Genomic DNA, 26,111 nt, shown 5'->3' with positions numbered 1-26,111 from the left:
CAGGATTCTTTTCTGCCATTATTTATTTATAAATTTGTTCATTATTGCAACTATCGCTACGAAAACCTTGGAACATGTAATGTAAAATCAGGTTGGGTGGTAACGGTTAAAATCATTATATTTAGTTTAGAGCCTCTTCTTAATGTACACACTTTTCGCTTTCGCATGGTCTATCTATCTGGAATCTCGCATCCAAACAACGTTGTGTTATGATTAGTATCAAATCTTCGTTTACCGTTCGAATCCTACGCTGACTAGAAACGACCGATGTCTATAAAACAAATTAAAAGTCAACGCTCAATGTGAACTTACAGCATTTGTCGAATGGAGCTACTTAAGAGGGAAAATGCACCGATCATTCGCTAGCGTTATTAGTAATGTTATGGCAAAATTTCCAGACGGCCAGAGTCTGGGTTGGATGAAGCGATGAAAGGACATACGAATGACAGAGTGTAGCTATAAGTCTTCTGATGGAATTACAATAGTTAATCAATAGTTTCACTAACAACTATCAGCTATGTTGTGATATACTGTCGCTCCTAGCTTCGGCATGCTACCAGCACGAAGAGCAGAATGTAAATTTAGAGATAATCAATTCAACTATTCTACAATACTCGGACCGGACTGATTAACTCTAGATGAACTAGCGAACTGCGACTTCGAAGCGACAGTGTATGTGTGGTTTTCTTCCTACAGTTTAGGTCTGTTCCGGGCGAACCACCAGGGAAACCATTTTAGCCTGGCTCAGCTTTTCTCGTGGTCGAAGTGTAATCTTTCCGTTTCCTCTTTCAGTACCTGGGGGAAGAAATGAGGAGTCGAATTTAATAACTAAGTGTTAAGATGTTTCGATATTTGTACTAATAATAATCGTTATATCAGGTATCTCACATTTACACGTTCACATTCAATAATTAATCGTAGTCCCGTCATTTTTAAAATCAATTCCCATCGCTTTGGTATTGCATTTTCGAGATTTTCAAAATGTTTTGCACTGATCTTGTCCCATGCATCGCGGATCATTATACCCTAAACGTTTTCAATGGGGTCGTTTGGAAGCTATACTATTAGATTGTGAATCAAGTTCGAACATCAAGTGGCTGTCACTTTCGTTACCGGAGATATACTGGTAGAAATGACGTAACCGACAAAACGACAAACACTTCTTTTCAGAAACTATTTAATGATCCAGTTCAAATGTGTTATTTTTGATACTTTTGGTTTCAAAAATGTTGTCGAATATACGACGTAAGCGTTGAGTCACACATTTCTGAAATAACCGAATCATTCCGAATGATGTGTTTAAAATCAGCCCAAATTTATGTCAGAAATTATCCTAACGAAAAAATATGTTTTAATGAGACTGTTTGAATGACAAGAGAAAGGCATTATCACACCACAAGGTGGATTTAGAAGAGGTTCTCACGTATCGATTAGCCGCATCGATAGAACGGGAGATTGTTTTAGCTACATCACGATTAGATTTTCCAACTATTTTGTACTCATCACTCGTCGCCTTTTCAACTTCCGATAGCGCTTTTCCTCTGCCCATGCTTGCTTTGATTTTTTAAATGATGTACACTCTTACCAGCCGCTATCTAATTTTGGGTCGAAACCTACCCAAAGTCAACTAAAGTGCATCTCCGCAATTTTTAGATAACTAGCGTACTACATAAACCAGACTAACGAGCGACGACCTTAATGTTTAGGTAAATGTAAGATTGTCCGAAGTATTATCATGAAAACTTTGGCAATTCTCGCTACCTGATTTTTTACGATCAAGTCAAAGTTTGAGAAGATAACGATTCAGTTACTGACCACAATGAACTCAAAAAGAGTAATCGGTTATCTACCCAAAACTTGGGTGGTAACCAAATTTTTTTCCTGCCCGATTTTAGGTAGCTCATGGAAGAACTTGACAATGAGCGATTTCTCTTCAAAAAAAAAAATGAACTCGATTTTCAATGTACGATTCATCGAAAAATGTTGGGTCAATAATCGTGAACCAGTAATATTGTAATTTGATTAACCCTTCGTTAATAAGCGTCGACTAGCACCGACAAAATGCCATGGAAACAATACAAGTAAGGAAGAAAGCAAACATATGTTTACATTCAGCATTTTTTGCTTCAGTTGACTTTAATGCTTCGTGGGTTGAGACAATTACAAACTAAATGAATTCTAAGTACTGTTTACTTTCGTATTTTGCGAATCAAAAATGTTACGACGCATGTAGCGATCAGACGCTTGTTGTTTTACCCCAAAAGACTGAAACTGACAGTGAACCGACTTCCGATGAAACCCTCTATAAAGGTCGGAGAAATAGAAAAAAGTAGCTGTTCACAGTTAGGCAGCTCAAATACAAGAGAGCCAGCTCTCAAGCTTCCCACTTAGAAAAAAACGTTCAACGGTGGTCCTTCATTGGTCCAATACGTTGGATCATTGGTCCGATGAAAGTCCAATCATTCGTTCAACGAGAGGCCAACACGGGACCTTCGTTTGCCGATTTTGAAACAGACCGTTGAACCGAATGTCATTTTTTTCGTTCAACAAACCCGGCAGACAGAGGTCCATTGTTGAGCCCTTTTTAACATGAGGTGTTGCAGCCCTAGTTTTACTGCAGAATTTCTGAAGTTTTTTCCAATTATTTGTTTAAACTAACAATACATATCTGCACAATACTTCTACTTCACGTAGAATAGCAACAAATTTTCTTTCTATGTAAAGGTAACACTTAATTTTCAAACTATTTTTGCAAGACAAAAAACAACAACAAACCGTTCCAGCAAATTGAACGAATATTTCCTGCAATATGTCGTTCAACAAGCGCTCAAAAACCAACAAAATTGAACGGCCTGCTGAGAGGGTTTATTTAATGTCTGACCTGAATTGGTCAAAAACATATTCTCTTCGATAAACGAGATACAACAGTTCTTCTCTTTTTAGAAAATACAAGATATCGTTATACAGAATCAACATGAATTGATAATTGATCTGATAATTTATTATAAATTATCGAGTAAGTAATTGAAATTTAACTTTAAAACGTGCTTTTTCCACTTAACAGTGAGACGATACCTTTTTTTTATTAGCATGTATTTTTCGCGTGAATATTCTTCGCTGTGTTTAGTTTTAATAAATTATTTTATTGATAAAATTATCAACACTTTGGAATTGCAACACGAATGGAACATAAAAATTTTATGAACCTTGAAATTATTCCTTTCAATCTAAACGTGTGACAATCAGAGCTGCAAATTGTCAGTCATGTCAAATGACCTTGACAGACATATTAAGGTCTGAGGACAGAGGGTCGCGTTTTGAGTTTTAAATCGGCCACGTGGCTCGCTCAATTCCCTTTGCGCATCGTATTTCTCTTGTACTCTCTCGTAACCGGGTTGGCGGTTCAATGCATAAGGCACTGGTCTTACAAACCAGCTGTCGTATATTCGACCTGGAAGGATCAGTAGAATCGTAGCACTAGCCATGCAATGGTTCTGTATACACTGAATCGGCTGCGAGGTCTGTTGAAACAGAAGGTCAAACTCCATTACAGGAATGTAATATCAAGGCTTTGCTTTTCTATATATGTTTTTATGTACTAATCGCATCTAAACTAAATTATCTAGACTTTGTCACAGTAGATTTATGATACAAGCATTCAAAGCCGAGATATTCGATAAACAAATAGAAGTATGCATTTCCGAGCGTTCCAATTTTCAGCAGTTCATCAGTTAGAAAAAAATACAACACGACCACTAAACTCAATGAATCATTCTGAAAATTTCACAGAATATTCTCAACTAAATTTCGAAGACATTGTCAGGTGGGTTTTTCTATATTCTGCACCGTTTCCAAGAAAATTTAATTTGACACGGGAAAATAGCAAAAAACCTACCACTTTACGGTACTGTCCTCAGCCCTCAAAATCATCGTTAACTGTAATCGGTACGGTCAAAATGTCTGTCAAATGAGATACTCGATAGTTCTATGACCAAGTAGAAGTATACGCAGTCAAAGACAGACTTTTTTGTTTTATCTCATTCTCCTATTGAAGTTGAAGTTGAAGTAAAAAAAATCCATGAGAGTACTAACATAAACATAAATTGATGAAGTTCATTGTTCTTTGCAAAAAGTCATCGGACTTCGGAGTTTATTGGTTTAAATTGATATAATTCAATATTTATGCTGTTTGATTAATATTTAGTCACATCGTAATCAAGCAGTGACAGGAGAAATGAAGATAATATCAATTGTATCGGCAATAAATGAGCGTCCTGGTGAGTGTAATGTCAAGAGAATTTATGTTATGACAAATCGGCACTCAGACACTCAATATATGATGATTGGTAGAGCCTGGTTGGCAGCAGTTCAGTGACATAAGCTTTCCAATCTTCGTCGTGCAAAGTTGCTAGTTGATAGTGACATTTAGCATCAGCTCTGGTGACAATCGATTAAGCATTCCATGAGTTGTAGAAGTGGGTTCCTCTTTAACGTTTTTGTCATTATTTATGGTAGTTCCAGATTCGGTGTTCAGAGACCAGCATAACCAAAAATAGTTCGTATGTCCATAAATTAGTATGACGAATAAATTGAAATAGTTTTGAGTCCAGCTTTGAAGATTTTTTGGTATCGTCATCTTTGATGGCATTGTGAATTTTCGTTTATTAAATTCGTTTTGGTCTTCTTTTAGCTTCTCTATTCCCGATACATTCGGATATGGAATTCGGAAATCGGTGTAGCCGAAGTCAGTTAAATTCACCTAATGGATTGTTAACCATTTCCTTAGATTCGAAATTTTGAAAATTACCTTCCGGGATCGAAAACCGAATACCGGTAAAACTGAAATAAGCTTATTTGGTCGTGGACTCCCAAATATAAACCCTGTATCCCAGAAATGCAAGTCAGATCTGATTGAAAAACAAGCAGTTTATGGAATCTTACGACCTTTTATTTGAAAGTTAGATGGACGGAATCGGTTCAGACATCTACTAGCAAAATGAGCAATGTGACATTATTTTAATTTCATTACAGGATGACCCTGTAGTTCCGAATCCAGAAATCGGATCCAAGTGAAATTCAGATATCATATATGGGAGCACAGGACTCATCGCGCATCTCTGAGAAAAATAACTAAATTATTTTTTACACACAAATTTGCTTAACTGGACGAAATTAACTCGATGGTCTACGATGCCGTTCTATTTTTTGTATATTTGAAACACGAGTAAAACCAGCCCGGTGGCAACAATAAGACGCTCCAGCTATTGCTATCGTAACCAACATCTCAGTCCTTCGGGGCCATCAAAGCTAGCAAGTCAGTGAGAGCAAAATAAACAAAATGAAGTAAAATACAACACTTCATTGATTGTGAAAGTCAGTATTACAATTTGGCAGCGCACGTTTCATAACGATATCACATTTATAATCAAACATAAAAAAATCAACTTTCACAGCTAAACATCACAGATATTTAGCAACAACGAACTTATATACTTCTTCGTTGTTTTCGTCTTTGCGGAAAAGATGATGGTCACGAAAACATGGCGGCCTAGCAGGGACTTGAGTAAAACACTGCTATGGCTGCCAGTTTTTCTTGTTATAAAATCCAGATTTAAATTTTGTTACTGGCATAAATTATGCATCTAGAACTAAAACACTGCTGAATATGCCCTTAACGAGTGAACACGTTGTATCGTGTTATGGCATATTCAGGAGTGTTCTAGTTTATGTCAGTTTTAAAATTTAAATCTAGAAATTATAACAAAATGGCAGCCCCAGCACCGTTTTATCAGTGTTTCAAATATAGAAAAAATAGAACGTCAACGGCAGCGTATACCAGTTTTAAATTTGACAGTAGAACTGTTTGAAGAAATAAAACTAAAACAGCTTGCTGGGGATACGTTTGTTTCAGTTTCAGTTATATTATAGACCACCCATATGAATCTTGCAGCTGCTGAATTTGAGAAAAAAAAGGATTTTCATCCGTACTTTGGCGATTCCACATTGTCACGCAGCGAGGTTTTCACTTGTAGTCCAGTCCGGTGGAAAGAAAGTCGATGTCTGCTCAAGTGCGGTGACGCCACCCAGAAGTGAAGAAGAAGAAGAAAAAGACGCAGTCGGTGTTGAACAGTCGTTCGCACCGCACGCGTATAGCTCTTGGCTCCTGGAATTTTTTTTCTGGCTACCTAGAGTTTCATTGATTCAAGGCTTCAGTCTTTTTCAAGGCTACCTGAATCACTAACTAAGTGACTAAGTGATACAAAGAGTGATATTAGAGTGACTAAGTGATACAAAGAGTGATATTAGAGTGACTAAGAAATTAATCAGCCTTTTTTAAGGCTAGCTAGGAGTCTAATCGAAGACTAATTTAGCCTAGTTAATTTAATTTAAAATTTCATTAATTTCAAAAATGCCTGCGTCCAACCGGAAAGGCAACAAGCCTAAGGCTAAAAATAATTCAATACGGAATAAATCACAATCCGTTATTCAACATTTTTCTAATAACATTCACGATCTTATAGAATCTGAATGTAAAAATAAAAGACAACGGACGGATTTCCCTTCCGCTGATCCTATGCCGTCTAACAATATTTACGAGATTCTTCCTGAATCCGATTGTAGCGACATAGAAGAAAATTCTTCAAAAATTTCCAAAATGGACGCTTGTCGTTCTGGGAAGAAACATCAATCTATGCCACCAGTGACGGTGATGATTTCCGACTTCAAAGCATTCCGTACTGAGCTTTCTACTTTTCTCCCGGAAGTAAAAGTCTCATTTCAAATCGGACGAAGAGGAGAATGTCGAGTCTTGGTGGATGGATTGGAAGATTACGAACGTCTTATTCGATATTTGTCCGAAAAACTTCATAAATTTTATTCATATGATATAAAATCAGACAGACCCTTCAAGGCTGTCTTGAAAGGATTATCAAATGATCAAAGTATTGATGAAATTAAAAATGAACTAAAAGAATTGCTTGGTTTTGCCCCTTCCCAAGTAATACTTATGAAAAAAAGAGCGAATGGTACTTCTAAACCACGCTCTGGAATTTCCCATGAACTTTACCTAATACACTTCAATCGAAGTGATGTAAACAATTTGAAAACTTTAGAAAAAGTACGTTTCATTTCCCACATTAAAATTCATTGGGAACATTATAAACGGCATAATCGTATTGCTAACTTAACGCAATGTCGTCGTTGCCAAGGCTTCGGTCATGGAACCAAAAATTGTCATATGGATATACGGTGTTTGAATTGTGGTAAATCGCATTCGAAAGACGTTTGTCCAATGAATGAAACCACTGATAAATTTTCATGTTCAAATTGCAATGGAAATCATAAATCCAATTATTTGAAATGTCCTGTCAGGGAAAAAATTTTAAACGCTCGTTCGCTTAGACAACAAGTCAAATCAACGACCTTAAATTTACAGAATATACCTGAAAATTTTTCTAAGGCACCTGCCAATTCGTCTTCTAACGAAAACAATTTATTGACAGGTAGATCGACCTCGTCATCATCTTCTTCTAATGTCAGTTATGCTGGTATATTAGGTAGAAATCTATCTCCTATTTCTTCTAATGTAAATAATCAAAACACAGGACCGCCTTGCAGTTCTTCTTCTAACGAAAACAATTTATTAATAGGTAGACCGGCCAAATCATCTTCTTCTAATGGCAGTCTACCTACAAATATTCCTTCAATGCCATTCGCTTCTTTAAATGAAGTCGATTTAGGCGATATAACTGAAAATAAAATGATCTACCTACAAGATCAACTTTTTCAAATGATCATCCAAATGAATTCGACTTCATCACTTTTTGAAGCATTTCAAATCGGATGGAAATTTGCAAATAATATTATAATGAATTTAAAATTTAACAGTGATGTTAAATAATTATTTGAATATTTTAAATTGGAATGCTCGATCTTTGAAATCGAGTGAAGATGAATTTTATAATTTTCTCAAAGTTCACAAAATTCATATTGCCATTGTGACAGAAACTTTTCTTAAACCAAATGTAAAATTGAAAAGTAATCCACATTATGTGGTTCATCGATTTGACAGGTTTACTGGAATTGGTGGTGGAGTTGCCATTTTTGTCCAACGGCAAATTAAACATCGAATTTTACCTTCTTTCAATACTAAAGTTATTGAAAGCTTGGGAATCGAAGTTGAAACCATTCATGGAATTTATTTCATCGCTGGAGCATATTTGCCATTCCAATGCACCGGCGAACAATTAAATTTCTTTAAAGGCGATTTGCAAAAACTTACAAGATATCGATCGAAATTTTTCGTAATAGGGGACTTAAATGCTAAGCATGTCCAGTGGAATTGTAGGCAAAATAATAGTAATGGTAAAATACTTCATAATCAACTCTCAGCTGGTTACTTTACAGTTCTTCATCCCAGTAATCCTACTTGTTTCTCTTCCGTGAAAAACCCGTCTACAATTGATCTGGTTCTAACAGATCAAAGTCACATTTGTAGTGAACCGATTACTCATGCTGATTTTGACTCAGATCATCTTCCTGTAACATTCAGACTTTCCAACGAAGCTATAATTAATCCAATTAGTTCTATTTTCAACTATCATAGAGCTAATTGGTTGGATTACAGATCTCACATTGAAAATCATGTGGATCATGAAACTATTTTAGAAAATTCTGCGGACATCGACACAGCAATTGATAATTTGAATCATTATATTATCGAAGCTAGAAATCTTTCAGTTCCCAAAGCTCAAACTAAATTAAATTCTCCTATCATCGATGACAATCTTCAACTGCTCATTCGGTTGAAGAATGTTCGTCGACGACAATATCAACGTTCTCGTGATCCTGCTATGAAAAACATAGTTAAGGATTTACAAAAAGAAATTAAACATAGATTTACGCTTTTGCGAAATGAAAATTTCGCTAAAGAAGTTGAACAAATTAAACCATATTCTAAACCTTTCTGGAAACTTTCTAAGGTTCTTAAGAAACCTCAGAAACCAATTCCTGCTCTCAAGGAAGGAAATCAAATACTTCTTACAAATGGTGAAAAAGCTCAAAAGCTAGCTCAGCAGTTCGAGAGTGTCCACAATTTTAATTTAAACGTTGTGAGTCCTATTGAAAATGAAGTCTCACTGAAGTATGATCATATTTCAACCCAAGTGTTATCACACGATGACATTTTTGAGACGAATTTTGATGAAATTAAATCAATTATTAGGAAACTCAAAAACATGAAGGCTCCTGGTAATGATGGAATTTTTAATATTCTTATTAAAAATCTTCCCGATGTTGCCTTGAGACTCCTGGTTAAAATTTTCAACAAGTGTTTTTCATTAGCTTACTTCCCAAAAAGATGGAAAAACGCTAAAGTAATTCCTATCCTAAAACCTGATAAAAACCCAGCAGAAACATCAAGCTATCGACCAATTAGCTTACTTTCTTCTATCAGTAAACTTTTTGAAAAAATTATCTTGTTGAGAATGATGACTCATATAAATGAGAATTCAATTTTTTTACCAGAGCAGTTTGGATTTCGTCATGAACATTCAACTACTCATCAACTTGTAAGAGTTACGAACATGATAAAAACAAATAAATCTTCTGGGTTATCCACTGGAGTTGCTCTTCTAGACATAGAAAAAGCATTCGACAGTGTTTGGCACAAAGGTTTAATAGCAAAAATGTCTGATTTCCAGTTTCCTATTTATTTGATCAAAATGATTCAAAATTATTTAACTGATCGTACTCTTCAGGTTAGCTATCAGAATTGTAAATCTGAATTGCTACCCGTACGAGCCGGTGTTCCGCAGGGTTCGAGTGTAGCTCCAATCTTGTATAATATTTTCACTTCTAATCTTCCAAATCTACCCGTTGGTTGTCAGAAATCGCTATTCTGTGACGACACAAGTCTGTTAGCCACAGGTAGAAATCTAAGAGTGATCTGCAGTCGCCTACAAAGAAGTTTAAATATTTTCAGTGATTATCTGTCAAAATGGAAAATTAAACCAAATGCAGCAAAAACGCAATTAATTATCTTTCCTCACAAGCCAAGAGCTTCTTTTCTAAAACCAAACAATAATCACATTCTCAAATTGAATGGCTTGGAATTGACATGGTCTGATCAAGCTAAATACTTAGGTTTAACGTATGACAAAAAACTTACTTTCAAGGATCACATTGAAGGAATCCAGGCAAAGTGTAATAAATATATTAAATGTTTATATCCTCTTATAAACAGAAATTCTAAGCTCTGTCTAAAAAACAAATTGTTAATTTATAAACAAATTTTCAGACCAGCCATGCTTTATGCGGTACCAATTTGGTCAAGCTGTTGTTCCACCAGGAAGAAAACGCTTCAAAGGATTCAGAATAAAATTCTGAAAATGATTCTGAAGCGTCCTCCCTGGTTTAGTACAAATGAGTTACACAGACTCACAAATATAGAACCATTAGATGTAATGTCACATAATATTATAAGCAAATTCCGACAAAAATCGATGCAATCTTCAATTGAATCGATTCGCTCTCTGTATTAGTTAGTAAGTTAGTATATAAGTTCCTTTTCCCCATTACACAATACAAGTAGGTTTAGAATTTTCCCTACACAAAAATCTCAGAATTGCGGAAGCAAATGATGTCTTCATGGTAATAACCAAATCATATATATATATATATATATATATATATATATATATATATATATATATATATATATATATATATATATATATATATATATATATATATATATATAACAGGGCTGAAAAGTCACCACTTGTGGCTGAACACCCAATTTAAATCTTAATAATTTAATTTTAACTCATATTCCAATAAATAGTTATTTAAAAAAAAAAAAATAAAAAAAAAAATAAAAAAAAAAAAAAGAAGAAAAAGACAGTGAACCGAGGTTCATCGAGGGGTCCCATACAAATGAGGCATGAGAAATGGCAGACCACTTTATCCTGAGTTTATCTTTGTTTTTAGTATCGTCAATGATTTTCTAACCTTTTCTCTCAAAAACTCCGAAGCAGTACCATAACACTCTTCATTTGACTATCGGCTTGTTCAATCGTTCAAACTGTCCCCGAGAAATCGAAGTTAGTTTTTAGCCGCTATTTTCACCACTTCCTATAACTTAGAAACATGAAGTCGGATCTGAATAAAATTTAGAATTTATTTATGGAATTCTACGCCCTTTCATTTAAAACTGAACACTAACTGAAGTTAGTGCACACATCATCCTGTAACTCCAGAACCGGAAGTCATATTCAGATAAAATTCAGGATTTTTGATTGGAATCAGGAGACTTTTCATTTGAATTGTTAAAAAATCCAACGAAATTGTCTATGTTCAATTAGCTCCCGCATAGCAAGTGCAACCTCGAACAACTCGATATCAACTTGAGCCGAAATTCCTCCCCCGAAACTCACCATCATCTCCTCCTGTATTCTGTCGGTGATGATTTTCCTAGCATACTCCTCCGTGACCGGGGCCTCCTTCAGATGTGCCATCACATCGTTCAAATCGATTGGTTTACCGAAGTTGTACGTCAGTTTCTTTCCCATTCGCAGATAGTAGGGCGGTTCATTTGGCAGCACTTCATCCATTCCTATGTGCCAAATGGGAACGATAATTGGCAGCACTGGGGACTCATAGATGATTCGTCCAACGCCCCACTTGAATCTAAAATGAAAGAAACCTAATGATTCCTGGGGGTTCGGAACGGAACTGGCAAGTACGATCCGCTGACCTGAGATCTTCCTTGGTCATGTTTACTTTACCCTCGGGAAAGACGTGCACCCAGTGGCCCAGCTTCAGCTTCTCTATGCACAAATCCACGGCAGGCTGATACACACCGGCGCCCCTGACGACCGGAATGCACTTGCCGTACATGAAGAAAAGCGAATGATATTTGTTGGTGAAACAGATATCATGAGCTGCCATCGACCACCGGATCACGTTTTTGTTGCACACATGTCTCAACTTCAGCAGACCTAAAATGAAGAGCAGAGAAATCAAAAGCATTCAACTGATGTCCACTTTCTAGCTGGACATTGAAAACACAGATTTACGAAATTTCAGCAGTCCTGTTTCGGCACATAGAACGGAATGCACAACAATAAGTAAAGCTTATGTACGATACATCAAGATTGCGTTAGAGTTTACTAAACTCACCCCACATGCCGGGATCATCGAAGCACGAGTGATGATTGGACACCGTCAGCAGCGGGATCCCCTTCGGACGATTTTCCAGTGCATTCTCCAGTACCTCAATGTTGTGGACGCGTGCCTTGTTCAGCCACACTGAAAGAGGGTTTAGGTGCAGCGAGAAAGAAAGAGAGAGAGCGAGAAAAAAAAACATAGTAAGTGAAGAAAATCGTTACCGGTTTCGCTTGGCATTTATGTAATGATAAACCGCGATTGATCAGAATATGGTGTGCGAAAGAGCGACAAACCAATTACTGCTGTCACTTTAGAGGAAGTTGGACTGGGTTGCGCTTCGAGGCCGTGTTTGGCTTCAGTTCCTGTCTTTTGCGAGGATTTTTCTTGTCTCTTTTTTTTAGTAAAACTTGATAGTGCTGGACACATTGTAAGAAAGCAACAGTCCGAATTACATGATGGAGCTTCGTCATTTCAAAATTGCACCGTTCGTGGTAAATAGATAAGATTTCCGCACTTGTTTCGAACCGACAATCGGAATCAGCTACGCAAGAGTATAAAGTAAATTCCAACAGAACACTGCCTCCAACATGCTTTATTTCGAAGATTAAGACCTTTTCAATTGGCCGTTGCTTCTCGTGTTTCACTACCTGTTCGATACATTTTACAGTTTCCTTTAACAGACCGTTTCAAAAATGTACGAGCACCGTCGATACTAAAAACTCTTTCATGCGAAACCGAACTAAAAATCTGCTTTAATCCATCTAGTGGTGTGCATCTGATTTTTTTTAAAAGGGCCAATACAGATTGAGATTTAATTAGGAACCGAGTAGTGAACATTTCCGAAGTGTTTTTTGCTGTTATTCGAATATAAGTTCGATTTTTAAGAAATGTGAATCGATTCTTAATGTGGAGCAAGTCGAATTGAGCGGAAATTTCGCGCGGTTTTGATTCAGAGTTCGGTGCGATGGCACGGGTTTCGCGCGAATTTCAATAAACATTATTTCACATTTGTGAAATATTTGTTCGAAAAAACTACAAGGATCAGCCCCATGGGGTTGTTCGAGCCATTGATGTGGAACAAGGCAACCAAAATTTCTAATGATCGCCATTTTCAACTAATCGTCACACTTTTGAATCCGCAAATGCACGAGAGTCTGCTTAGTCGTTATTATGAACCAACATAGAACACGCGAACCCAGAATATAGACTATATTTGTCATGATTTGTATATGTTTTATAGCCAACGAAATTACATCAATAGCCCAAATGTATGCAATTATATGTTTATACAAGCTTGCGATACAGATATCGATATTTAAGCTTCTTTCGCCAAGTTTGTGTTCTAGATTTGTATGCAAGTAAGTATTTTTATAGCGTTTTTTTTTTCCATTACTACCGTTCTGTGATTTCGGTTGAAGCGATAAACTTTTTCTCATTATCAATCGAGTTCATCTTATATAAATAAGAAATTAATCTTATGCACTCAAAATTTACCCTGGGGTAGTTGTCAATTTCTCAGGTGAAACGACATAACATGGGATTTCATCCAATCTTTCCTGACACAAGATCAGAGCATAGCAATTAAAGCTTCAAATCGTTTTATGGCACTTTTTGTCTTGCTGTTTAGCAACAACCTACCTCTAGTAAGCTACGTGTAGGACTGGAACGTTAGCTATTTTTTTTTTTTTTTTTGCATAAATATCTGTTTATTAATCTTATTTTTGTGTATTACATCAACATTTTACAGTACAAGTGTTTTGACCCTTTGGCCTTTCATCTTTGTTGTTCATACGATTCGTTATTAATATTAGGTGTTTTAGTTACTCTTGTTTTACATACTAATGTTTAATCATAATATTTATTTTAATTATTTATAAAATGTCTACCTACTTATAACTATCCCTAACCTAATACGTACAAATTTTGAATTATTTGTATTTCAGAGATTGAGCACCTCTCTTCAAATTTCGTGCAGTATTGTTCGAATTTTTGTTCTAGTATATCCAGTGAGGCCATCTCATGTACTTCACTAGTCCTTGTCCAAGGGGGTAGATTTAGAATCATCTTTAGGATCTTACTTTGAATGCGCTGAAGCCTAAGTTTGTGTGTTCGTGCACAACCCCGCCAAACAGGGACTGCGTATTCAATTGCGGGGTAGATGATTTGTTTATAGACAGCCATCTGATTCTTCAGGCATAGTTTAGATGTTCTACAAATCAGCGGATACAGAGACCTAATGAGTATGCTGCATTTTTTAACGATTTTGTCAACATGTGACCTGAATATCAGATGTCTGTCAAAGGTGAGTCCTAGATAGATAACTTCATCGGACCATTGAATGACCTCATCACCGAATCGTATTCTGCATTCGTCTGATGGAACAAGTTTTGGAGATCTTGAATGTGGAAACAAGATGACCTGAGTTTTTGCTGCATTGATCACAATTTTCCAGCTTGTAAAATATTCCGTTAAAGCGTCCAGACCTGTCTGTAGTTTATTCTTCAGAGCATTAATGACACGACCTTTGTAAAGAATGGCAGTATCATCAGCAAATTGTGACAGAACACCACCACCCGGAAGAGGTGGGATGTCTGATGTAAAAATGTTGTATAGGATGGGACCTAGGATACTTCCCTGGGGTACACCAGCAGGAATAGTAAATCTTTCTGAAAGTGCATTATTCAGAGAAACCTGGAATGCTCTATCTGCAAGATAATTTTTGATAATTTTAATAAGATACATGGGAAAATTATACCTATGCAGTTTAAACACCAGGCCATCGTGCCACACATTATCGAATGCCTTTTCAATATCCAATATTGCCATGGCAGTCGTTTTGGACACTGATTTGTTTTGCTGGATGACGTTGTTAACCCTTGTGAGTTGGTGGATGGTGGATCTTCCTTTCCGGAACCCAAACTGTTCTTCCAGAAATATATCCTGTTCATCTGCGAAAGCAAGAATTCGCCTTTGTATTGACTTTTCAAACAGCTTGGATAGGGCAGAGAGTAAGCTGATGGGCCGATAGCTCTTGGAAAAAGAAGGATCTTTCCCCGGTTTCAAAACTGGGATAACTTTAGCTAACTTCCACATTGAAGGGAAGTAACCAAGCTCCCAGCACCTGTTAAAAATTTTAGCTAAGAAGACAAATGAGCGAATACTCAAATGTTTCAGCTCAATGTTGAATGTGTTGTCGAAACCGGGGGCCTTCATATTTTTGGATTTTTTCACAATAACCATCAGCTCATTCGCAGTGACTCTACTTTCCTCAGGAACCAAGCTGTCTGATTGGTCAACCTCAGCTACGCTATCTGTAACGGCTCTTTCATGTGGACTAACAATGTTAAATCCTAAATTGTGAGAACACACAAACTGCTGGCCTAGCGCATTTGCCTTCTCTACTGGTGTGATTAAAGGTATTCCTTCAGCTGCGTCCTGGGCTGACATCAGAGGAGGAATAGGCTTCGGTTTTTTCTTAAGCACCTTCGTTAAGGACCAGAAGGGCTTTGAATGTGGGAGAATTTCTCGAAGCTTTTGCTGGAAGTTCCTGTTGCGAAGCTCAGATATCCTTTCCTGGATTATCCTAGTTAAGTTGTTATAAGTAGTCTTCCTATCTAGGATGCCAGTTCGTTGATACTGCCTCCGGTAGATATTCCGAAGTCGGATGAGTTTTTTGGTGACACTGTCGATTTGAAGAGAGGAACTCGGCATATGTTGTACTGGAACCGTCCTATCACGAGCGACTGTGGTTGAATGCTGGAAGGAAGATAGGGCTGCATCGATTTCCATCGGGGAATCAAGTGGCAAATCGATATTAATAAGTTGGTCGGCGATATGTTGAAATTGAACCCAATCGGTGCGATAATAGTTCCTCCGAGGTTGAATAGGCACTGTTTCTGGTGAAGATCCCAACGTCAATATTACTGGAAAGTGGTCAGAAGAGAGCTCGTAGAAGACAACCGGAGAGCTGTCTATGGCGATGTTGCTGATGAATATATCCAAAATGGAATGAACTCCCGATCTGGAAAGTCGCGTTGGTTGATCCGGAGCGAAGATGTTGTATTGTCCAGCTTCGTAATCTTCGGCAAGTACGAATCCGTTTCGATTCTGTATTCTGTTTTCCCACAGCTCATGCCGTGCGTTCAGGTCCCCAGCAATGATGAATTTGTTCTGTCGTCGAGTGAGCATAGCCAGATCTCGCTTCAATGATGCACACGTACCATCTCGAAGATTTGTTTGTTTGGGGCAGTACGCTGCAATGATGATGATGGGTCCCATCGTCGTTGTAATCTCAATTCCGATGGCTTCTATGAGTTGCAATTTAAAGGCTGACAGAAGCCTGTGCTGAATGGATCGTTTAACGGCAATGGCAACTCCCCCTCCTCTGGTAGTTGTCCTGTCGAGCCTATGAATCCTGTAATTGGAAATAAAAATAGAAATTTCAGGTTTAAGATGAGTTTCAGTTAAAATAGCAATATCGGCATTCTTCTCTTGAAGAAAGTCGGACAATTCAGCAGTTTTGCTCCTGAGTGAGCAAGCATTCCAATTTACTATAACCAACTCATTATATTGCATATTCGATGATGAATTTGCCTAAGGCGTTGATTTGATCTAACCGCGTTCTGCAGTTTCGTAGTTTTGTTGTCATTGTTTCAAAAATGACGATCAGTTGTTCAGCAGAAAATAAATCAACAGAGTCATCCTTTGCTTGTGGTTGATTATTGCCCCATCCAGGAGGGATTTTTGAGGAAGATTCTTTTTGTGATCCAGCGGCTGAATCTTTTGGATTGCTGCGAGGAAGTGGCGGCAAATTCGGAATATCCCTCTTCGGTGGGAGCCGTGGGAAATTAACTTCATCCTTCTGTGGAACATTCTTGCGCGTTGATTGTTTGCGGGACGCCTGTTGTCGAATTTTTGTGAACTCAGCACGTTTGGGACACGATTTGCTAGTAGATGGATGGTCGCCATCACAGTTCACACATTTTACAGCGATGTCATCTAGTAGGCAATCGTTGGTATTGTGTGGTTCGGCACATTTCCCGCACCGACTTTTCATGTGGCAATTCCTCGCTCCATGGCCGTAGTTCAAACAGTTCGTACACTGTGTGACATCCCGATGTACCGGTTTATACTTTTGCCATTCGATGATTATGTGAAATAACGATTTAATCGTTTTCAGTTGACTCATGGTGATGGAGCCCTTCTCCAGATGAATCAGGTACAGTTGATCTCTAAACTTTTTGTCCGTATTATGTCGCTTCATTTTAAACACCATCAAAGGCTTTAGTCCAGCCTCCGACAGTGCCTGCTTTAGTTCGGCTTCCATCATGTCGGGTAGTCCTCGAAGTACAACCTTCATAGGTTTGTTGGCGGCAATATCGTGTGTGAAGTATTCCGCTTTTGTCTGCTTCAGATAACATTCCACTCCTTTGTAGTGGTTCAAAGCCGGAACAGTTATTTTGTAGCCTTCAGTACATAAACGGATTGTTGCCTGTAGTCCTTTGCTGATCAGTGTGTTGAAATCCGAGCGTAGAGTTGGTGGGAAGCCCTTCAGGTAGAAAGGCGGCATTTTTTCCTTCTTCTGCAGTTCCTCTTCGACATCTACTGGCAGATCAGCATATTGGTTTTTACTCAGCAAACGGTCGTTTACCTGTACATCACTTGGCTTCAGACGCTTAGCATCCTTTGGATCCTTCTCGGATCTATGGCGGTTTTTACCCATAGCTTGGGTAGGTAGACAACTGCGAATAAAAAATAAAACAAAATCGAAATTAGTCGTAGTAGGTTATTCGTCTATCCACATCGAGTGTTAGATGACGAATGAGCGTTAGCTATAATTTTGCTTATATTTATAGCTTCGCGTGCTTCCAACAGCTTCGCTTTTGCATCGTTTGACCAATCAGAGCGCTGCTTTCCCTTTGATATATCGCTTACTCCTTCAAAACCGTCGACTATGGCAGGGAAATCCGGTATGCCGGAAATTTTTTTGCAGACAATTGCGTGAGGACACTGCTAGCTAATAATCAACATTTTAATGATATACAATTAAAAATACATGGCTATGAACATTCAAATCAATACGTAGAAATATTTCCAATCAAATGGTGACATGATATTAATAATTGATACAAAATTGACTGAGCTGTAATTGTTCAAAACCTGACCACATTTCTACGTGTATTTTTCTTGAGTTTCTAGTTTGCACCACTATATAGAAAACAAAAATGTGTTCCACATTAAAAAAAATTAGAGGGTTGTATTCAAGACACGACCGAGCACAATAACATTAAAAATGGAATGGAGGGTTTTGTTCGTATGGGAATGGAGATTTAAGGTGAAATGTAGTGGAATGCGAAAATCGCGTTTTTGATCAATTATTCAAAAACTAGACCGATTTTCGAAAAACCAAAAACACTTAAGTTTTTGAAATCAAATTTATCATAACTAAGTATTCTTAGAATTTTGAAATTTTGCTTTGCCGAGCCGTAATTGGTTTTTGAAATGTATAAACGGTTACTGCTCCGTTCCACGGGGATGATTTTGAAACTGAAAAGTAGTGTTTGTAGCAGAATATCCCAAAGAATCTGAAAATGCAACTCAAAATTATAAAATATTAGCTAAAACAACCGAAATTTTAAAAAGTTTACATAAACTTTTCCGCATTTTTTTTATTGCTTGCGCGCTGCTGTTTCGTATTGAGGTGGTGTGAGAAATGCACGGTGGGCACGGTGGCATTATATCGTGAGCAAAAATTACATATAAAATAATGACGCGAATTTATGCAGTATTGGGTTTTGTGCTGAAATAAAAACGAGTTGAATACAATAAAATGGGTATTGTAAGAAATCATTTATTTTCTAAGTAACTGTCATTTATAATGCTAATAATGTCCAATTCTGTTGAGTTCAATGCATTGATGTTGCTGAAGCTATAAAGCTTGGCTGTGTAATATCGTATAACAGGTATTATTTTAGATTGTACCAATTTTTATAGCAAAACTATAACTTCATCATTGACAAGCTACTGAATAAAATGAATATAAGCCAAGTATTATCGTTCATTAACCTGTGATACAAACAATAATAATAAACAACTCGAATAAACGTCATCAAGCAAAGCAAAGTCTTAGTATTATATTTATTGTTGAATATGACCATTTGTTTCAACAGACTTCGCAGCCAAGGAGTGGCGGAACCGTATTGGGAGAATACTGAATCCACACCAGAAAAATGTCTGGGTGTGGAAGTCTTGGAATTACTTTCCTTTTGAGAATTTTTTACAAGTCAATATAACGAGAGGTAAACCCACTGCGCTCAATCATTGAAAAAAGTTCTTGTTTCTATGTGTCCGTTTTTCTTGGTATGCTTTGTGCGACGGTTCGTTCAACTGAAGCGGATAAAATTTTGCGCGTATTTTATGACGCTACATTTCACCTTAAGTATGCAAATTGATCCGTTGACAAATTAAAACATTTTTAAGCTTACAATATTGAAGCTTTGGAATCATTTAAATGAGGAAAATCCATTAACAAATCATCGAGGAACAAGCGGTGCAAATTAGATCCGAAAAATCTATAGCCGATAATTCTAAATTGGCCTGATATTTACCAGAGAACCAAAATAAAATACTCGATTCAAACCAATTTTTCAATGGTATGCAATTGAAATTTTCAAATGACGTTATCTCATAAGTTTAAGTTAAATGTTTCCGAATCGATTAGTTGTTGAATTAAATAAATCCATCAACATATGACTGAGTTATAAGCGTTTAAAATTATGACAGAAAAATGTTACGCGATTAGTTTTGCATGTTTTAAATTGACACCCAGTCTCGGGAAGCGAAGTGTGAGGCTAATGGCAAAATCGACCAAAAATTTGCTAAATTCATGGGATATTTCAAAAGAATCGGTAACCACGCTGATTCGGTTCTTCAATAGCTAGATGATATATAAGATACTCAGACGAAAACGGTGTTGCGCAGACAACAGGAAATTTCACCAACACATAATGCAAAAGCGACAATCCAGCGAGCGAACGCATATACAATCCAGTCATCAGCTCACTGGACGAGCTACTTGTTTCATTCACAGTCAAACATCAACTAGGCAAAGAAATATTGCGCAGCCTATATTTATAGATTTCTCTTCATACTACGCATAACGATGCGGTGTTTTTTATGCATGACGCAAAGCCTCCTATGCCAAACAAAAAGTTGACGTCATTTTGTACAACTGGGGTTGGTGGATGAAAACATAGGTCGATTCCAACCATTTTTTCAATAGTATGCTATTGAAATACTGAATAGACGTCGTCATACATGTTGAAGTTAAAAGTTTCCGAATCGATTGGTTGTTAAATTATATCAATCCATCAACAAATGACCGAGTTATTAACGTTCAAAATTATGACACAAAAAAGTTACGCGACTATTTTTGAAACTTTTAATTGACACCCGTTCCCATATAGTGAATAGTAAGGCATTTTTAATGCCAAAAGTTCTTTGCTAGTTTTATGGAAGCCCAAAAAATTGAAGATGGGCAATCGTTTCAGCAATTGGTCGAACTGGCCGAATTGGGGATTTTTCACCTGAAAAAAACCCTAAAACCAAAAATTACGAGGAGACGGCGAAAGCAAATGTTTTCTTCAGTGAACAAAACTTCGATTGTGTGCTCTCCTATCTCGAGTTATACAAATTACTATTTCAGCAGAACTGTTACCAGGAATTACGAAAACTATTCGATACATGTGCTTGCGTTTCTCATCCTAATATGAAAATCTAAAGAAGATTTTCGCACTCAAAGATAATCGCCCTTATTCTGAATAACGTCGTATCGTTTTTTCGCTCGTATTTCATTCGTATTCCCAATAACGCTAGCAAAATCAAAGGTAGCTATGATTCGATCGAACCACATTCGATCTAAAAATCAATACGTCGTTATTCAGAATAAGGGCGAACAAATGGAATGCTACTCCTCGATAATATGGTTATAAATTTTGTTTGTGATAAAAAATCTCACTTTTCAAAATTTATGCCTGTCGTACAAAGTCGAAGCAAAGTTGGACAAGGAATGAAACGAAAAAAAAAATGCTCAAAGGAAACAAGATTAAGAATAGAAAAACACTCAGAGCAAAATCAGACAAGAGAAGGCGCTGTCTCAGAAAACAAAAGCTAAACAAGAGGCAATACATTTAATTGAAACTGATATTAAAAAGATTAAAACGGATCATCCTGATGATGATCCTTAAAATTCTTCTTACCGAGAATAAAAAGCTTGCCGAGTAAGAAGATGTTGAAGCAAAAAAATTATCTTCGCTGAAATCTGAAATCGCTGAAAGAAGTTAACTTCTTTTAAAAACACAAAATTGTAAGCAATTTTATTTTCACTGTTACATTTTCTGTACATCATTAACTACATTAACTAAAAACATCGAAAAAGATGGAGAATGAAATTAATGAAATAAATGAAATCGTTCTAATGGGGTTTTTAAAAGTGACGTGTTGTATGCAGAGTTATTTATTGTGTTTATATGACAAACTTATGCACATTTTTAAATTATATGGATTTTGGATTGGATTTTCAAGTTCTGCGGAAGTATCACCTGCATAAAAAAATAGCAATGTCAAAAACATAACTGAATAACGTGAATACGATATGCTTCTTCAACATTTCTGAAAATCAATAATCGTTTATATTAGTTGATTGATTGTGTGATTTTTTTTACTGCTTTGCTTTCAGAATTGTACTAAAGTATGACATATTGATGACCCCTATTCTATCGCAGTTTTTTTTTGTACATTTACATACTAAGTGGAGAAACATAGTCCTTTGGGAATTTTTAATGATTCTAACAAAAATCGATTTGCGATATTCATCCGATGTTTACAACTGTTGAATATCTTTTTCCACCATTTATTCATCTACAATAGAACCTGAATTCTGGACATTTAGAAACTGAAACTAAATTCGAAATGCGGTTCCGAATTCAGTTGCAAAATTCCGTTTTGGAATCCAGATCAATAAATCATTTGGTGAAATTAGCTCTAGAATTCACAACAGCAGACACCACAAAAATTTCGAAGCTGAATTACAGTTCCAAAACCTAATTCCAGAACCCGAGATCCGAATTCAGTTCTAGCATGCAGCTTCTGAATTCTGGAAATGAATTCTGAAATTGAATTTAGAAATTAATTTTTAAAACTGAATTCAGGAACTAAATTCTGGTTCAGAAGACAGTTAAAAAATTCTTGTTCGGAGCTCAGATCTAAAAGTTGGTCCAGAATCCAGATCTAGAATTCAAATTTTTAATATTGTTCCAAAATTGTTGCTGAATCAGAATTTTGGATGCGTACCCCGAACAAAAATAAAGGTACTAAAATTAGTACCAAAATCTCGTCAAGAAACGAATTCCAGAATCTAGAATTAGGATTTAGTTCTAGAATCTTAATTTTACCTCTTAAAACTGTATTCTGAAACTAAATTTTTGGAACAAAACTCAAAACCTAAAACTAAGTTCAGAATTCAAATGGATCAGAATTCAGTTCCAAAATTACCTGTTGGAAGGTACTCACCCAGACGTCCAGTCCCGTCTAAAGCACAAAAAAAAGTTCGGTTTTCGATCATGTTTTCCCTTTTTATACTCGTAAACTTGGAAATCTGGACTGATATGTGCCGCAGCTCAAAACCATCGCCCGAGTGCGAAAAAACGAGCAAACAAGCCGGATGAGTTTTCCTCATTGTTGCCAAAAATTTGAGAAAACTAATTTTTTGGTTTATTTATGCACTCTTAGAAAAATAAAAATTACGTTTGGCATATTACATCAATTGAAATGTACAAATAATTTTTGTGTCTGTATTAATATGTAAACTTCAGCTAAATTAACTGTGAAGATAAAGATATGACTTATCTTCGTATGCTTTGAATTGTAAATTTAAGTGAATTACAACGCTCCTTTTATGCGCATCTATAAAGACGTAATTTTACACGATTTTTTTCTAAATGTGTGGTTATCTCACAATATTGAACATTTAATCACAAATTGCCGACCATATTTCTGATGGCATGGAGAAAAAAATTTCATCGTTGCGTTTTGTACAACTAGAGATATTCACGATTATTTTGACCCCTTCTTCTAAAGGGTGAATTTTGAAAAGGCGGCCCTTAGTAAAGTAAGACGTATTCACGTCAATAGTTTTGTAAACGTCCTAGTTTTTAACTTTGCGCGGATTCCGCGCGTTTCAGTTTTCAACATCGCACGGATTTCGCGCGTTTTGATTTTAAAATTTTTCGTAACAACTCTGGCAGTGGTTTTCACTCATCACCCTGTAATCCCGGAGCCGGACGTCAGATCTATATGAAATTCAAAAATTTTTTATGGGCCAAGAGAGGCTTTCATTTAAGTCTAAGTTTCTTAAAATCAGTTCAACCATCTCGGAGAAAAGTGAGCAATTTTTTGCACATTTTTCATTATAATTCCACACCGGAACCAGAATTTCTGGGGTATTAGTACATTTCATTTGAGTCTAAGTTAGTAAAAATCGGTGCAGTCATCTCGGAGAAAAGTGCATATTTTTCTCACATACACACACATACATGTTCCGATCTCGTCGAGCAGAGTCGAATGGTATATAACACTATGAGTCTTCAAAGCTCCGATCGAAAGCCAATTCTATTACGTTTCTATGGAGAACGAGAGAAAAAAGTAAATAAATTCTGGTTGGATTAGCTGCATATCGAAGCCTCATTTCTCCTAAAATTTGAAAACTAATTATGAGAACAATTTCCTTTCCTACAATGACAATGACTTTTCTATAAGTTTGTCAAATCAAGTCATAGAAATGTTATCAATGAATTGAGTGGGAAAAGATACACATTCTTCGAAAATCATTACACGAGCTGAAATTGATAGTATCAACCCATGTCTCAGAATAGTTTACAGAGTCGACTAATTTACTTTTAGGACCGTGCACTGGACTTTCCCAAGCCAAGTTTAAGTTCATTTGTACCGCAAACAACCAGCAGTTGACATTTTAATTAGCCTTTTCGAGTTTCTTCCACCTTCTGCTGCGCGGTGATATCAACTACTACAACAATGTTTATTTACTACCGCACTACGGCTATTCCCAGTGCTCTCGAATAACGTGTTCCGCCAACGCGTCACTTACATCGTTACGATTAGTTCTGATCACCTCTGACGTATGGCGAAAATATAAAGAAATCAGTCGACAAAAATATAACAACATACCGTTGAATGGAATCGCTTAAAGCGAGCTACTAAGCGATCGGCCAAGCTGCCGCGAGGAATTGCGCACAAAATGCACAAACCGCTAAGCCACGCGTATTCGCGCTCGAACAGGGTACACTTTGTGTATGTAGGTGAAGATGTAGAGGCCTATTAAATTGAATTTTCTACGTCTTCCCATGGCGTTGGCTGAGTGGATCGTACGGTTGACCGTGAAAAAAAAACTGCCTATGCATTGGTCAATCTTTGTGTCTGCTTTGGTATGCTTCAGTTGCAAATTTACAGCACAAAGCCGTTGCGATCGACTCTAGCGTTAATAGGTTATAATACATACTCTTTGGACTGTAGCCTATATGATTCATTGGTTTCTCGGAACGTCAGGAATATTGAATCTTAAATTGAAAGACTTACAAATAGTATAGGAAACACAACAAGTACGAACATCAAGGCCTACCAGCCGTGGCGTTAAGATAATTGAATACGCGTACTTCAAAGTTGCGTATCAATATTCCACCACGCAGGTTGTTAACACTTATCATTCTAGCGTTTGAATAGTCGCCATACTCTGAACGCGCCACCGCGAGGCGTGTACTTCACCGTACGTAAAGCGACAAGCATAAGCCGCCAAAGCCAGATAGGTGATGCAAAGAGAAAGAGAGAATCAAGAGTAAGCTCGAAAAAAAAACTTTTCAATGCCAAATATCAGTGAATTTTGCTTGCAGCGGATCTTGAAAGCGTTACGCAAAATTTCACCTTCCTACCCCGAGGTCTTCGATCTGTCCTCATTCAACTATAGCACAGAAGCGGAGGCGCTTTTGGTCGGCTGGAAACAAGTTTTGTCTGTAGACCGTACATCCACTGATTACTAACTGAAGCTTACATAATTACTTTACGGGCGACATTGACCGATTTCACTGCATGGTACTGTTTTTGTGCTTAATCACTTCACTTACCAATTACGATTTTGGAAACGAATCCGACCAATCCAATAACTCCTGTGCTCGCAATCCGCCATAGCCGTGAAGGTTTCCTCAACTGTGGGAATATCCAATCGATATCGTACGGAACGAACGGTTGTCCACTTCCCGCTCCATTCGTCGGCGACGGTGGCTTCAGTAATAGATTAAATATAAATGACAACATTATATTCGGTCAATTCGACTAAGAGGACGATTTTGCAAAATTATTTTCCCTTTATTCTCCCAGACAACCACCACAATCCGAAATCAAAATATCAACTGTGCATGCCAGGACGCAAAATTACCTTCGAGTTCATGTTTTCTTTCGTGTGAATATGCGCGAAAATCCTGGTCGTGAAATCTAATTAGGAAAACTGCTTCGTTTCGGAGGATTATTTGTTCGTGTACCAGGGAACAAACGAAGCAGGGTGCCGAAGTGTGTTTTGATCCTCCCAATTGCTTGCTCGACTGGCACCCGGAAGCAAAATCACTCTCTCAGAGTAATCGGTCTCAGCGATGGAAGAATCGGATGCAGCTCATGATGGACCGCATGAATCACAGCACAGTAATCGATATCACACCTGGACCCATTGATCCAGCACTACTTTGGAAACTTTCACGCAATTTTCACGATCGTTTAATATTCCTCGCAACGAAAAAAATTCCGTCCGCATCGGTAGAATAATAGGCACACACAGTACAGTTTCTTCTTGTCTGCCACCGAAACAGTGCAGTTATGAAATG

The 26,111-nt window shown here is 37.1% G+C and overlaps 1 protein-coding gene across 4 annotated transcripts; it reads right to left on the bottom strand.

Annotated features, from left to right (window-relative positions):
- Positions 1-5: 5 nt before the first annotated feature.
- Positions 6-26,111, bottom strand: LOC131435337 (tafazzin). 4 transcript variants are annotated; one of them, XR_009230478.1, is made up of 7 exons: positions 25,362-25,655; positions 12,181-12,309; positions 12,078-12,092; positions 11,756-11,999; positions 11,436-11,688; positions 695-795; positions 6-271 (listed from the first exon to the last, which is right to left on the bottom strand). XR_009230478.1 is itself a non-coding variant. In XM_058603105.1 (7 exons), the coding sequence occupies exons 1-7, from the start codon at positions 25,682-25,684 to the stop codon at positions 745-747; spliced, it is 861 nt and encodes a 286-aa protein (XP_058459088.1). In that variant the 5' UTR covers positions 25,685-26,111; the 3' UTR covers positions 6-744. The 4 variants fall into 4 exon arrangements, 3 of the variants coding, with proteins under 3 accessions (XP_058459088.1, XP_058459086.1, XP_058459087.1); XM_058603105.1 differs by adding an exon at positions 25,673-26,111 and having other exon boundaries at positions 6-795; positions 25,362-25,518; XM_058603103.1 differs by having other exon boundaries at positions 6-795; positions 25,362-25,654.

This window comes from Malaya genurostris, chromosome 3 (assembly GCF_030247185.1).
Source record: "Malaya genurostris strain Urasoe2022 chromosome 3, Malgen_1.1, whole genome shotgun sequence".
In the NCBI taxonomy this organism is placed as follows: domain Eukaryota; kingdom Metazoa; phylum Arthropoda; class Insecta; order Diptera; family Culicidae; genus Malaya; species Malaya genurostris.
Note: the sequence above shows the minus strand (reverse complement) of the source record. Positions and strands in the feature narration are given on the sequence as shown.

What these genes read in the sequence shown, in the direction of transcription:
- LOC131435337 (XM_058603103.1), bottom strand. Translation starts at nt 25,551, where the DNA reads ATGTTGTCATTTATATTTAATCTATTACTGAAGCCACCGTCGCCGACG. An exon ending in ATGACCAAGGAAGATCTCAG is followed by an intron (nt 11,689 to 11,755) that starts GTCAGCGGATCG and finishes CTTTCATTTTAG; the next exon opens with ATTCAAGTGGGGCGTTGGAC. An exon ending in GAATACAGGAGGAGATGATG is followed by an intron (nt 796 to 11,435) that starts GTGAGTTTCGGG and finishes TTCTTCCCCCAG; the next exon opens with GTACTGAAAGAGGAAACGGA.